At 41.0% G+C, this 12,471-nt stretch overlaps 1 protein-coding gene across 1 annotated transcript in view; it reads left to right on the plus strand.

Moving 5' to 3' along the window:
* The window catches only part of lrrc4cb (leucine rich repeat containing 4C, genome duplicate b), a 44,458-nt gene extending 35,848 nt beyond the window's left edge, over window positions 1-8,610 (plus strand). Inside the window, exon 2 of the mRNA XM_078264501.1 lies at window positions 4,287-8,610. Within this exon, the coding sequence (XP_078120627.1) occupies window positions 4,314-6,209 (1,896 nt within the window). The 5' untranslated portion in view covers window positions 4,287-4,313 and the 3' untranslated portion in view covers window positions 6,210-8,610. The remainder of the gene's footprint in view (window positions 1-4,286) is intronic.
* The last annotated feature ends 3,861 nt before the right edge of the window (window positions 8,611-12,471 follow it).

Here is a 12,471-nt window from a genome sequence, read left to right on the forward strand (position 1 = left end):
GGCGGAGAATGGAGCACTCTGTCTGAATGTCAGAATGAGACAGCAGCAGTGGTGGCTGCTCATCATGATGGGCCCCAGTAAAAGATTTTCAAACTGCCACCCCCCAATGTCAGACATAAACCTGCACACAGATTTTGAACCCCAGCACACATTGTTTGGAAGCTAATAGCAATGCTGCTGTTATGTTACATTGAACTGATTATTACTGGATTTCCTTATCTTAAACTTCATCTCTAATTGTATAAAACTGTCCAACCATTATACTGGGCCACATTTAGCTATTTTCTAAATGTAAGACAGTTGTTCACTTAAATATGAAAACGTAAACAATATCTACTCGTTAGTTTAATCTTCTGCATCTGATGTTTTTTAGGGGCTGTTATTGTTCATTATCTATTATTTTGCCATTTTTTTCTCACTTATTAACCAGTAATCACTTTGTCTATAACATGTTTTTAAATGGCCATTGTAAAGCCCAACCTGACATGATTACAGTATTACCAGTATTCCATAATCCAAATATATTCAGTTTACTATCTCAGGTGACAGAAGAAAAGAAAACCCTCACTTTTTAAAAGCTGGAACCAGAGAATGTTCCGACATTTCTGCTCGAATAACTCAAATAATGCCAATTAATTTTCCATCCGTGACCTGTTTTTAAAGATTCACGTGTTCCATAGTAACAAATGGGACTTTGGTCTGAGTGACACCGACCTAGTAAGAACGTCATTAAGTATTGACAGATGGACTAGTAACTCAGCGTTGGTTTTAGTCTTTACCTTGGATTTGTTGATAAAGAAAATGTAGCCTTATCCTTTAACAATCTCCCTTGTGTTATGTTGTTGCTTAGGTCCTTATTTATTGTATGTACTATATGCTAAAATATTCATTAGCCCTCAAGATGTCATAATTTCAAACACGAACAAACCTGTTACTCATTTGTATCTCGTATAGGCACATTGTATGCAGGTCTTGTAAAACCCAGATGGCCTGTGAGGTTACAACATCAGCACAAACGAGGTTAAAACAAGACAAACGTATGCAAGTGTAATGAATCGGTAATGTGTTGAATGAATTAGCAAGATGACATTCAGTTCAACAGACAGCCCTCTAAGTGGCCACAGGCTTCTTTCTCCATCATGATGCGACTTGCCACATTTCATATCCCTTCATATTTTACCCACTCTATCAGTTAAACACTCACTGGGCCGACTGCAAATGACTGATCAGTAATTGTCTAATGAACAATGTATTATTGTTTAATAAACAATGTGAATTAAATATTACAAATGATTATGAGATAAATAAAACAAAAAAATGTCATGTTCTTTATAGTGACTTAGTCAGCATAGTATATTTCTTTTAATGTAGGAAAATGTAAAACATCTGCTTTTCAGGGATGTATGGTGGGGTGGGCGGGGTTGTGATTCCCGAGGGTTTATTAAGCGAGTGCAATTTTGCCAGGATGTAGAGTGTCAATAACACTGGGTGTTAATTGTGATAATATCAGTATATAATAGAATCTTGTGCCACACATGAGATTAGCATGCTAACTGCTGAAGATGTGACTTTTTTATCTGATAGTAACACTGCAAATTGAGATGTCTGCCATCTTGTCACTTGGTTGGAATAATCGCATTGCACATAAAACAGTGCAAATCCCCTCTTAGAACTCTGAGGGGAAATGTTTAATATGCCAATAAGCTATGACAAACATGAAAATCTAAATGTGACTGCAAAGCAAGTTGTTCAATAATGCAACATTTCTTGTTACATTTCACCCTCAAAAATGTCTTTTCTTCCTCTATTAGACTTGTGTGGAGCAGTGTTAACATATTTATTCTCATCATCATACCATGAGACTATGAAACAGAGATATTGTTTATTTTTTTTGGAGGTGTTACCTAATTTCTTGAGTGGTAGACAGTTGCACCATTGACTGCCAAGTTTGCTTCCCTGGTGTGTGGGAATGTCCAAGCTAACACGTTTGGCTAGTTTGAGTGGAATGTTGTTGGTTGACGTGCACAACACTGACACAACTCTAATCATCTGACACTGTAGTTTAAGCACTCTGAAATAATCTGCTTAATATTACAGTCTCCTTGCTATGTGCAGACAGATTGAGACATATGTAGCCCTTTTCCAACAAACTCATTAGAACAAATACATTTGGCAATCACAGTGGTGTCAGCCATAATGCCAGTGGCTGCTGGTACAGGAGCAGTAAAGTAAGGGTGGGTGTCTTTTTATGTTGCTGGCAGGATTTTAGATGTAAGCAGCTACTGCTTTCAGTAGCTATGAATACATGTTGAGCGTGCCTAGATGGAATTAATCCAAGCAGTGTTGCACCAACAAAGGAAGTATGTTTGGAACTAGATTTTTTTTTTTCTTCTTCTGCAATCCCTCCATGTAATGAGGCATTCTATGCTGATAAAATGTATTCAGATAAAAACAAAAAAAAAAAAATTATGAAGAAGGCATGTGGCCAACGCTATTAATTACTCTATGAGTGGTAGAGCAGCATGCTCGTTGCTGAATTTACTGTTTTTCCTAAATCATTCCAGTGAAAATGCAAACGGAGATGTTTTGACAGCTGATATTCTTTATCAGTGTGTCTGACATGTTCTTCTCTTAGGTGGCAGCATAGGGTTGTTGTAATTCCAGCCAGACAAAATGAGCTCCTGCCAGTGGGAGGCCTCATTCTACTTGATTCCCCAGCAGAGGCTTGTCTCTCCGCAGCCTCCCTACACCATGGCTGGCGTGGCAACCTTGCTGGTGCAAAAGCTAGCCACATGTCAGCTCATTTCTACTGATTAAGCCAGCCACTCATCCTCACCGAAGAACATTTACACCTCAGTTCACAATTTTTTACAGTTAAGAAAACACCTGTCATAATATACTCGCTTCTTTTTGCTCGTGGGTTGATGGAAAGAGATGATTAACATAACTTGAGTTGGAAGAGTTGAAAAGAGACAAGGAGAATACTTAAATGAAAAGGACCCAGTAGGCAAGCATACTTTTGCTCTTGGCAAAGGCATTAATAACTGCACTGAAAAATGGTGGCTGCATTACTTAATAGCACATTCTGATACAATGCTGTCACATTTTATAATTTCACAACATATATAATATGTTTGGAACACAGTATGTATTGATTTATTTGTAATTTACCATCTCTGTGGGCAGGAGATAATAAGGAGTGATAGCAACAAATCAACACTGCTGTGTGGAAGTGGGATGTACAGGCTGTACTGTATGTGTATGAATGTTTTGGTCTATTTTTATCTTGAGCACACTCAGGCATATTCTTTTACACTTTGGCAGAATGGACTAATCTTATCTAATTTAATCTAATCTAAGATTAGAGAGTAACGAGTTTCTTGTTAGTCACTTGATTTGGGAGATAATAAATTCTGCTATAGTTATACAAGGGCCATTTCAGGCCACTTCACACGCTTGAATCATGGTATTTGTGAGGGATTTTGCTATGACAATACATTTGATCGTAATGAAACGCAAACAGCACTGCAAGTACTGCTTTGAATAAAAACACATTAATCATGAATCAATGAAAAATACTGTTTTTGAAACCCCAGAAAATGAATCACAGATAAATAATTTCAAAGGCAATAAAAAGGCTATAGAATATTTTACTAGAAAGTCGAGATAGTGAAAAATAACCCTCATTGTTTTGTCACTGGATAACATTCATCAATGAGTTTGTTAAAATATTGTTGTGTGTAACATACAGCACAATTTCAGGCAAGAATAGCTCAACTTCCTCTTTTTTTTTTTTGCCAGTGTACAGTATGAATGCATTTCACAGTTTGCATTGCTTTTTTAGCATGGACATATATTCTGTACACGTTCTTTTCATTGGCACTAAGACTACGATTCGTTTGTGACAGTGCAGGGCCACATTCATTGAGTGTAATGGTAAACTTGTAATGTTAAATTATTCAGGACTAAGGCTTTGTGTATTAAATAGTTCCAGGCTTAGGATTCCAATAAGTAAGGGGCTCACAAGAAATTAATCAGAATGCTAAATTCTCCTTTTTCATTTTCTGTCTCCAGTGTAGCTGCATCAGTTTCTGTGAAGTCTAGAAATCCTAAAGATATTAGGGATTTCTTTTGTCAATTTTCTGTCGACCAACTAATCATTTCCGCATTAAAAACTATCTTGTATTGATAGCTTTAACTCACTACAGCAACATAAATTATGTACTCCTCGCTAATTAATGTGGTTACTAAATTAAATTATTCTCTCTATTTTCTTCTTTTTGCAGAGAACACGAACAGCAGATGAACTATGAATGCTGAACAAAATGATCTCTTCCCTCCAGCGCCAGACAATGAGAGGTCGTAGGCTGAAGGGGGCGCTGTCCAACCCCCTCTTTGTGCTGCTTTTGGCCCTCCAGATCCTGGTGGTGGCTGGACTGGTTCGCGCTCAGACCTGTCCTTCTGTCTGCTCATGCAGCAACCAGTTCAGCAAAGTAATATGCACCCGCCGCAGTCTACGGGACGTCCCCGATGGCATTTCCACCAACACTCGCTACCTGAACCTCCAGGACAACCTCATCCAGGTCATCAAGGTGGACAGTTTCAAACATCTGCGCCATCTGGAGATCCTGCAGCTGAGCAAGAACCACATCCGCAGCATTGAAATTGGCGCCTTTAATGGACTGGCCAGTCTCAACACTTTGGAGCTCTTTGATAATCGGCTCACGACAATCCCCAATGGAGCATTTGAGTACTTGTCTAAGCTGAAGGAATTGTGGCTACGGAACAACCCCATCGAAAGTATACCATCTTATGCCTTCAACCGGGTCCCCTCGCTTCGAAGGCTGGATCTAGGTGAGCTCAAACGTCTCTCCTACATTTCTGACGGAGCCTTCAAGGACTTGAGCAACCTGCGCTACCTGAACCTGGGAATGTGCAACCTCAAGGAGATCCCCAACATCTTACCTTTGGTCAGGCTTGAAGAGCTAGAAATGTCAGGAAACCAGCTCTCTGTTGTCAAGCCCAGCTCCTTTTTAGGGTTAGTGAACCTCCAGAAGCTGTGGATGATGCATGCCCAGATCCAAACAATCGAGAGGAATTCCTTTGATGACCTTCAGTCACTGGTTGAGCTTAACCTGGCTCACAACAACCTTACCTTTCTACCACATGACCTCTTCACACCATTGCATCGCCTGGAGCGGGTCCACCTCCATCACAACCCTTGGAACTGCAACTGTGATATCTTGTGGCTCAGCTGGTGGCTGAAGGAGGCAGTACCTGCCAATACTAGCTGCTGCGCCCGTTGCCATTCTCCTGCAGTCTTTAAAGGTCGCTACATTGGGGAATTGGACCACAGCTACTTCCAGTGTGATGTTCCTGTCATTGTGGAGCCACCCAGTGACTTGAATGTGACAGAAGGCATGGGTGCAGAGCTTAAATGTCGTACCAGCTCGCTGACATCCATCAGCTGGCTTACACCAAATGGCTCGTTGGTGACACATGGGGCTTATAAGGTGCGTTTGTCTGTACTCAATGATGGGACACTGAACTTTACTAGCGTCACAATGCAGGACACTGGGACTTACACCTGTATGGTAAGCAACACAGCAGGCAACATTTCTGCCTCGGCTGTGCTTAATGTCACTTCTGTGGAAAACAGCGGAGTGACCTATTTTACCACAGTCACCGTGGAGACCATTGAGACTCCGGGGGATGATAGCCAAACGCCACTTCCCCCATTTGGCTGGGTGTCATCCTCTACAACAAAAGGGACTCCTGTTTCAACAAGGACCACAGAGCGGACTTATACAATTCCAGTTCTTGATCTGGATGGAGAGGGAGCCCTCAATGGCCTAGATGAGGTGATGAAAACCACCAAGATTATCATAGGCTGCTTCGTGGCCATCACACTTATGGCTGCTGTTCTGCTGGTTATTTTCTACAAGATGAGGAAGCAGCATAATCAGCAGGATCCTGACGGCCCTGCCTCCTCCATGGAGGTCATTACAGTTGAAGAAGAGCTTGCAGGTGTCGCTGCCATGGAGAGACACCTAACGCTGCCCCCTCTGGAGCACTACAACCACTACAACACCTACAAGAGCACTTACCACCATGCTCCTATGCTCAGCACCATACACAGCTCAACCACACAAGAACCTTTACTGATTCAAGCCTGTTCAAAAGACAATGTACAAGAGACCCAAATCTGATCTTGAATTTGACTAAACATCCAGTATCAGCAGTTTCATACTTGGAGTACAATGGACCAAAAGGTGAAGATAAAAGAAGTCAAAATGACATTGACTTGATGTCGATAAATCAGCATTTGGCAAATGGACAACATATGATACTTTAACAAGTGTCTTTACAAAAACAAAGATTATTTATTAAAAGTATGTCTAGTGGCTAAATGAAGAAAAACAATTTGTGATAGCTTTTTAGCTCATTTTATTTCTCTCTCTCTCTCTCTCTCTCTCTCTGTAACACTGCACAAGGGAAAGAATGGTTTTCTTAAAGTGAATATGGAAGATATGAAATGCAGCTCATTGGAAACCACTAACATTGGCTTTAAGCTAAAATTAATGCAATGCCATTACTTTAATATTTTGATTTTACCTGATAATAATGTATTTTGTTGAGGGGCATTGCTTTAGTATTTATACGCGTTTATTTATTAGTTGTTCAGCATACCAAGTCCAGTTTGGCGGAGGTTTATAAAGACAAAAGAAAAAATGGGTTTATTTTCATTGCCAACATATTCTAACTGTCACTCATCACAAAATGAGATCTCTTAATGACACAGCTCTGGGTGATTTCACAGTGAAGCCAGCATGCCCTAGGAGCAAAACAGTCAAAAAGAGTAGCTGTGCATTTCCCCTGTGGCTCCTAAGCAACAGCCATACATCCTTCACTTTAATTAAGATTAAGTTCTTGCTCCCACTCCTCCTCCTACCTTTTCTTCACAACTTTTCAACACTTCAACCTTTACTACTTCTCTCCTACTCCTCCTCTCTTCTTCTTCTTCCATGTCTGAGTTCTCCATCTTCCCTGTCAACCCTCTCTCTGCTCTCTCCCCACTCTCATTTCCTCCATGTCCTCTTGCTTCTTTGATTGTCTCTCTGTCACTTAGCTCAGGCACGTTTCTCACCCCTCGCCGTGTCTCATTTGTCGCGCTTTATCCGCCGGCATATGCCGCACGACGGCAGAATATTGCTTGGGAAAATGAAGGGGAGCATAAGGCTGCAGTCTGTAGCCACCCTGTTAACCCAGTAATGATCTACGTCCACTCAGTGTCCCGTTACCTTGCCATCACCCCAGGGTCACACGAGCTTGGGCGCTGATAGTCCATCTGTTATACAGATAAAGAGGCAAATGAGGCTGCTTTGTAATGTAGTGTGACCCTGTCAGACGAACGCAGACGGGGCTTACATAGTCAGTGAAGCAGCTAGGAACCTGCAACAAAATAAGGGGAGATGGGTTATAGCTCATTAATCTGTATCAGCAATTCATTTGCAGACTAACAGAGGAAAGCTGATAACAAAACAGCGTGAGACTTTTCCACTATCCCTGTGCCAAACATCTAACAGTGGGTGGAGGCCTTTGATATCGAAGCGACCCCTGCTCAGTCTCATTTTTTGTCACAGAAAAACACACACACTTTGATGTTGCATCATGTATAGACCATGAAAACATTGTCTCTCCTGTAGTCTGTTTACGCTTTGATTTTTCATTTAGTCTTTCAAAGAGGAAGGCTTAAGGAAGAGGGAGGTAGGGATGAAAAGTGAAGAACAGTTGGTGGGGAGGCGGGAGCCAGCGCCACAACAGTCATGAGGGGTCCTCAAACAGATATATTGCAGATATGAAGGGAGTGGAGTGAAAAAAAAGATAAGGAGGCAAAACTAGCCATCACACTGTCGCCATGGAAACAGTGACCTTGTGCAGAAAGTAAAAAGAGGTAGATATGCCTTTTGCTTTGGTCTCTGTGCAACAAGCATATTTTAATTTCCCACAGGCAATTTCACAAATGCGACAGATTATCGACAAATCTGACATAATGGAATCTGTATTTACAAATGGTTTTGATGGGATTTGACCCTGCACGTGATGTCACCTTTGACGTCAGAGCAACGCACTATTTCAGTTATTTTAATGAAATATCGCTGCATGATGTGAAAATTTCAACATAACTTTTCAGTAGCTCTACTCGCCTTATTAATTTCCCTCTCAGTCAAGACAGCTTCTATAGCTTATAGTATGAGCCTAATAAAGCACTGTCACACAAATCCATATGCTTCTTATCAGTCAGTCTCCTAAATGTATTCTTTTATACAATACAATAACGGTGGAATGGTGGAAGCAAAATATACATTTAAAGACCGGTCGTGTCTGTGGAGGTGGTAGAGACATTTGAAACTGTAAGTGGAGAAGGAACAATTTATAAGCTATTCATGCCTTTCACTGAGTGTGAATGACGAGAATAGTACCGTCAATGGTAACATCATAGAGTGAACCATTCTTTCCCTTTCCACTGTTTTCTTTTTCAATGCTCAATTCCTTTTCAATGCTTTTGGTGGCTTAATGATTCAATGTTAATGCTGGCTACAGTAAAAAGTTTGAGGTTTTCATATATATATATATATATATATATATATATATATATATATATATATATATATATATATATATATATATATATATATATGGGGATGAGGGTTGTGAGTTATTCAGAATGAATGGAATACAGTATCTCTGTATTGGTATTTGCTTGAGCAGGATGGCTTTATGTGGAGAGATATTTGAATGCCAGAATGAAATTACAGTAAGACTGACCTGCAGAATGTTGGACTTGAAATACCAGCAGAGTGAGCTTGATTTTTGTGCAAAACCCCAAGCCAAGGTGATCAAATTCGTGTGTGTTATTCTGCCAACTGTCTATGTATAGGGAGGGTTACTGTATGTGTGAATATTCTCTCTCATTTTTGGAGAGAATAATCATCAAATAGTTAAATTTCTACAAAAAAAAATATTTTCAAAAACATAATGCAAAAAAAAAAAAGATCTTCGATCATAATTTTACATGTGCTTCAATTGTTAAAAAAAAAAACACACAAAAAGCAAAACAAAAAGAAGAAAAAAAAACAAGAGACTGTGCTTGTAAGGAGTCCAACTAATTTCTCTGAGGATGATGTTCAATTATTGATACCTGAGATTGTAGTTCATACTGTACATGAATACAAATAAAAATTACAATTCTTTTTTTTCCAATAGATTTCGTAGTATGTATTATTCACAGACAAGTTGTCACCATTTTGCCTTCTTTGTCCCATTTGCACATGAACACGTGTATAGAAATATTCAAAGAAAAAGGATTACTAAGCAGTTCCAAGAATGCTGTACTGAGAAGAATGTGCTTTGAAGAAATGTGCTTCAAATGTGCTTATTTTATGAGGTCGGAGGAGGGAAGTGGTTCTCTCTCAAAAGAAAAGGAAGTAATCTTTCTGTATTATGCATGGGAAGTCAGATTCGTTTAACTAATTTGAATCACTCCATCTGTCTAACAGAATCATTTGATCCATAAGGGCAAATCTGAGAATTTCATGACCAACAGCACAATATGCTATTCCTGCTCTCTACGCTGAATCAATATGATGAACAAAGAACCTCACAGAACCTTGGAACCATTGTCACAGTCCTAAAAATACAAGCCTACGCTACGACCGCGTCAGGATTATGTCAGATCTCGCGAGTGCGATAAAACATGCCCACGAGCAAATTATATAATTTCTGATGCGCATGGAGAGTTGTACAGGCAGCTGCTTGCGTGAAACAAAACAGAGGGAGAGGGGAAGAATGGCACCTTCGCGTATAAAACTAAGCAGCACAGAGCAGCCACCACACGCCCGCGAGTGTCTGCTGTGCGACGCTGGAGGGCATACATGCTATTGTAGGTAAACTCTGCTCTAGAAATGATTTCTGCTCGCCCGGTTGAAACTGACTTTTGACATTATGGGGGTGGAAACTAAGGCAGCGCTGGCCCTCCTATGATTGGTCACTTTCAAGGCGATCTCACCCACGGACCTCCTTAAACCTACTACACACCGAGCGGACAGTCTGAAGAGGTCAGTGGCTCGAGTCTGTTCGGTGTGTTCCTTGCCGTCGTCCATCCGAGGGGCCGTCGGCCTTCGTTTTGGCCAATTTGACATGTATAATCTGCGGGGCGGGCACTGCCGGCAATCGGATTCAAATGACCCATCTGATTGGTAGAGTGCTAACCCAGAAACGGGGAGCGGAATGAGCGTGACAAGTCTCTCAAAATCTGACGAAAATCTTTTAAACTGAGCTTTGTTGATCTGAAATGAAGACAGATTCAGCAACTGCACGGCCTATTTCTCGTTTAAAATGTTTTCAGAAACACGTTTCGGTGAACTATTTTAGTACAATATGAGATCGTATTCTGAACAAGCCGCCATGACTGAGTCTGTCTTTGAATTTCCGGAGAAACCAGAACCACGTGATGCGTTCATCCAATCAGCTGCCGGTTTTCATTTTTGGGCGACAATACAGATTAGCGCCGCCTGCTGTTATGGAGACGTATTATGTCTCGTCGCTTTGGTGTGTTCCGAGGCACTTTTTTGACCAACTCGGGTAGACTGATCAGTCCAACTGCCTTTTCTGCCGAGGGTCGGCCATCTGGTCTGTGTGTCTGGGCTTTTAGCCTACCTTGATTGATAGCTGTTGCTCAGGAAGCTCGGAGTTGTTGTACCGGCCAAAGAACTGTTTTTCTGTCTTTATTGCAATATAGCACTGTAAACAGGGAATGTATCAGTATCTCTAATTCGTTGGTATATGTGCGATGCTTTTGAAATGTCCGTAAATCCTTTCAGATGTATGAACCCATGCCTCTAACATTAGAGCTAACGTTTGCCTTAGCTGGCATGGCTGCAAGCAGGGTGCGATTTTCTGGGGGGATGCAAGGGATTTCCCCCTTTCTGGTCTACATATCCCTGCCTCTTTATTATATTATTTTTATCCCCAGTGGGGACAAATTTGTATCAGACTTCAAAGTGATCATGCTACTTCACCATTATATACCTAAAATAGAAGTATTTTAAACTAAGTAAAGTGGTGTAACGTGAACATAGCGTGATAGAAGGATAAAATCAGAGCGGCAGTTACTGCTGTATCCGCTACAGAGCTCCGGGACGCCGGCTAGCAGCGGCAGTTGTTTAGCCGGCAACAGATGACTGTGAGCCGGCTACAGGCACCGCCAGATGACAGTCCTTTCAGGGGCCGTGGTAGTTGAGTTTAGGCAGAAAAAGTGAGCGTCATGCGGCGATGACAGTTAAGTTTAGGCAACAAAATGACTAGTAAAATCAAGGAAAAAGATTGTGCTTTGGATTAAAACACTCAGGAGGAAGCGTTTCCTGGGTGAAAGTATTTTTTTTTCGTTGCGAAGTGAACTTAGCTCCCCAGCTTGAAAGCACCGTGTTTTATGTTGACACCACGTTGTGCTATTTCATTCTGAGATTATTTTCCATTGACTATATAGTGCATAAATAAGTGTTTTGGCATGCCTGGCCGAGTGGCACTATATTCATGGTGTTGAAAGGGGGATTTAATTCTTGCATGTTTTGTTTTGTTGTGCCTGATCAACCCCCCCCCCCCCCTTGTACAAATCACACCATGACTGTGAGCCTGGCCAGCCAGTCTGATTATTCCAGAAACAGAAATAATGATTCATGACGGGTGTATGATGTAATGTTAACAGTAATGTGTGATCGCATTCTACTAATAAGTTAAACATACCAAAAATAAGTATAATTTCGTAAACTGGCTCTGAATTTATGTTATGGATTAATAAAACTGGCTGACCAGGCAAAACAATAACCGTGTTAGCTAAGGCTAGCTCTAATGTTAGAGATAAGGGTAGGCTACATTGCGTACATCTGCAGGGATTTACAGACATTTCAAAAGCATCACACATATCCCAACAACAGAACAGATGAGAGACATACATTCCTTTATTTACAGTGCTACCTTGTGCTACATCGTTAATAAAGACAGAAAAACAGTTCTTCGGTCAGTACAATAACTCCAAGCTTCCTGAGGGATAGCTGTCAATCAAGGTAAACTAAAGGCCGATTTATGCTTCTGAGTTAAATCAAAACCGTGGGTAGGTATGTAGAGATACAGAACCTACGCCAGACCCTACGCCGTAGCCTGACATGCACCTCTCAAGAAATGTAACTACATGTCGAGGCGTGCCGTGGCTTGGTAGAGTTGCATTTCCCCCAACTCATTTCCTGGTTCTCCTTCTCCATAAAAAAACATGAAATCAAGGAGAGGGTTAACTTGTCCTGCTACAGATTTACCACCGTGATCAGAAAGCACAGGGGAGATACTTTGTTTCTCTTACTACGCCTCTAGATTCGGTACTTGCTCTCTAGCTAATTCCTGTCACTCTCTTACTCG

The sequence above is a fragment of the Sander vitreus genome, chromosome 1, assembly GCF_031162955.1.
Source record: "Sander vitreus isolate 19-12246 chromosome 1, sanVit1, whole genome shotgun sequence".
In the NCBI taxonomy this organism is placed as follows: domain Eukaryota; kingdom Metazoa; phylum Chordata; class Actinopteri; order Perciformes; family Percidae; genus Sander; species Sander vitreus.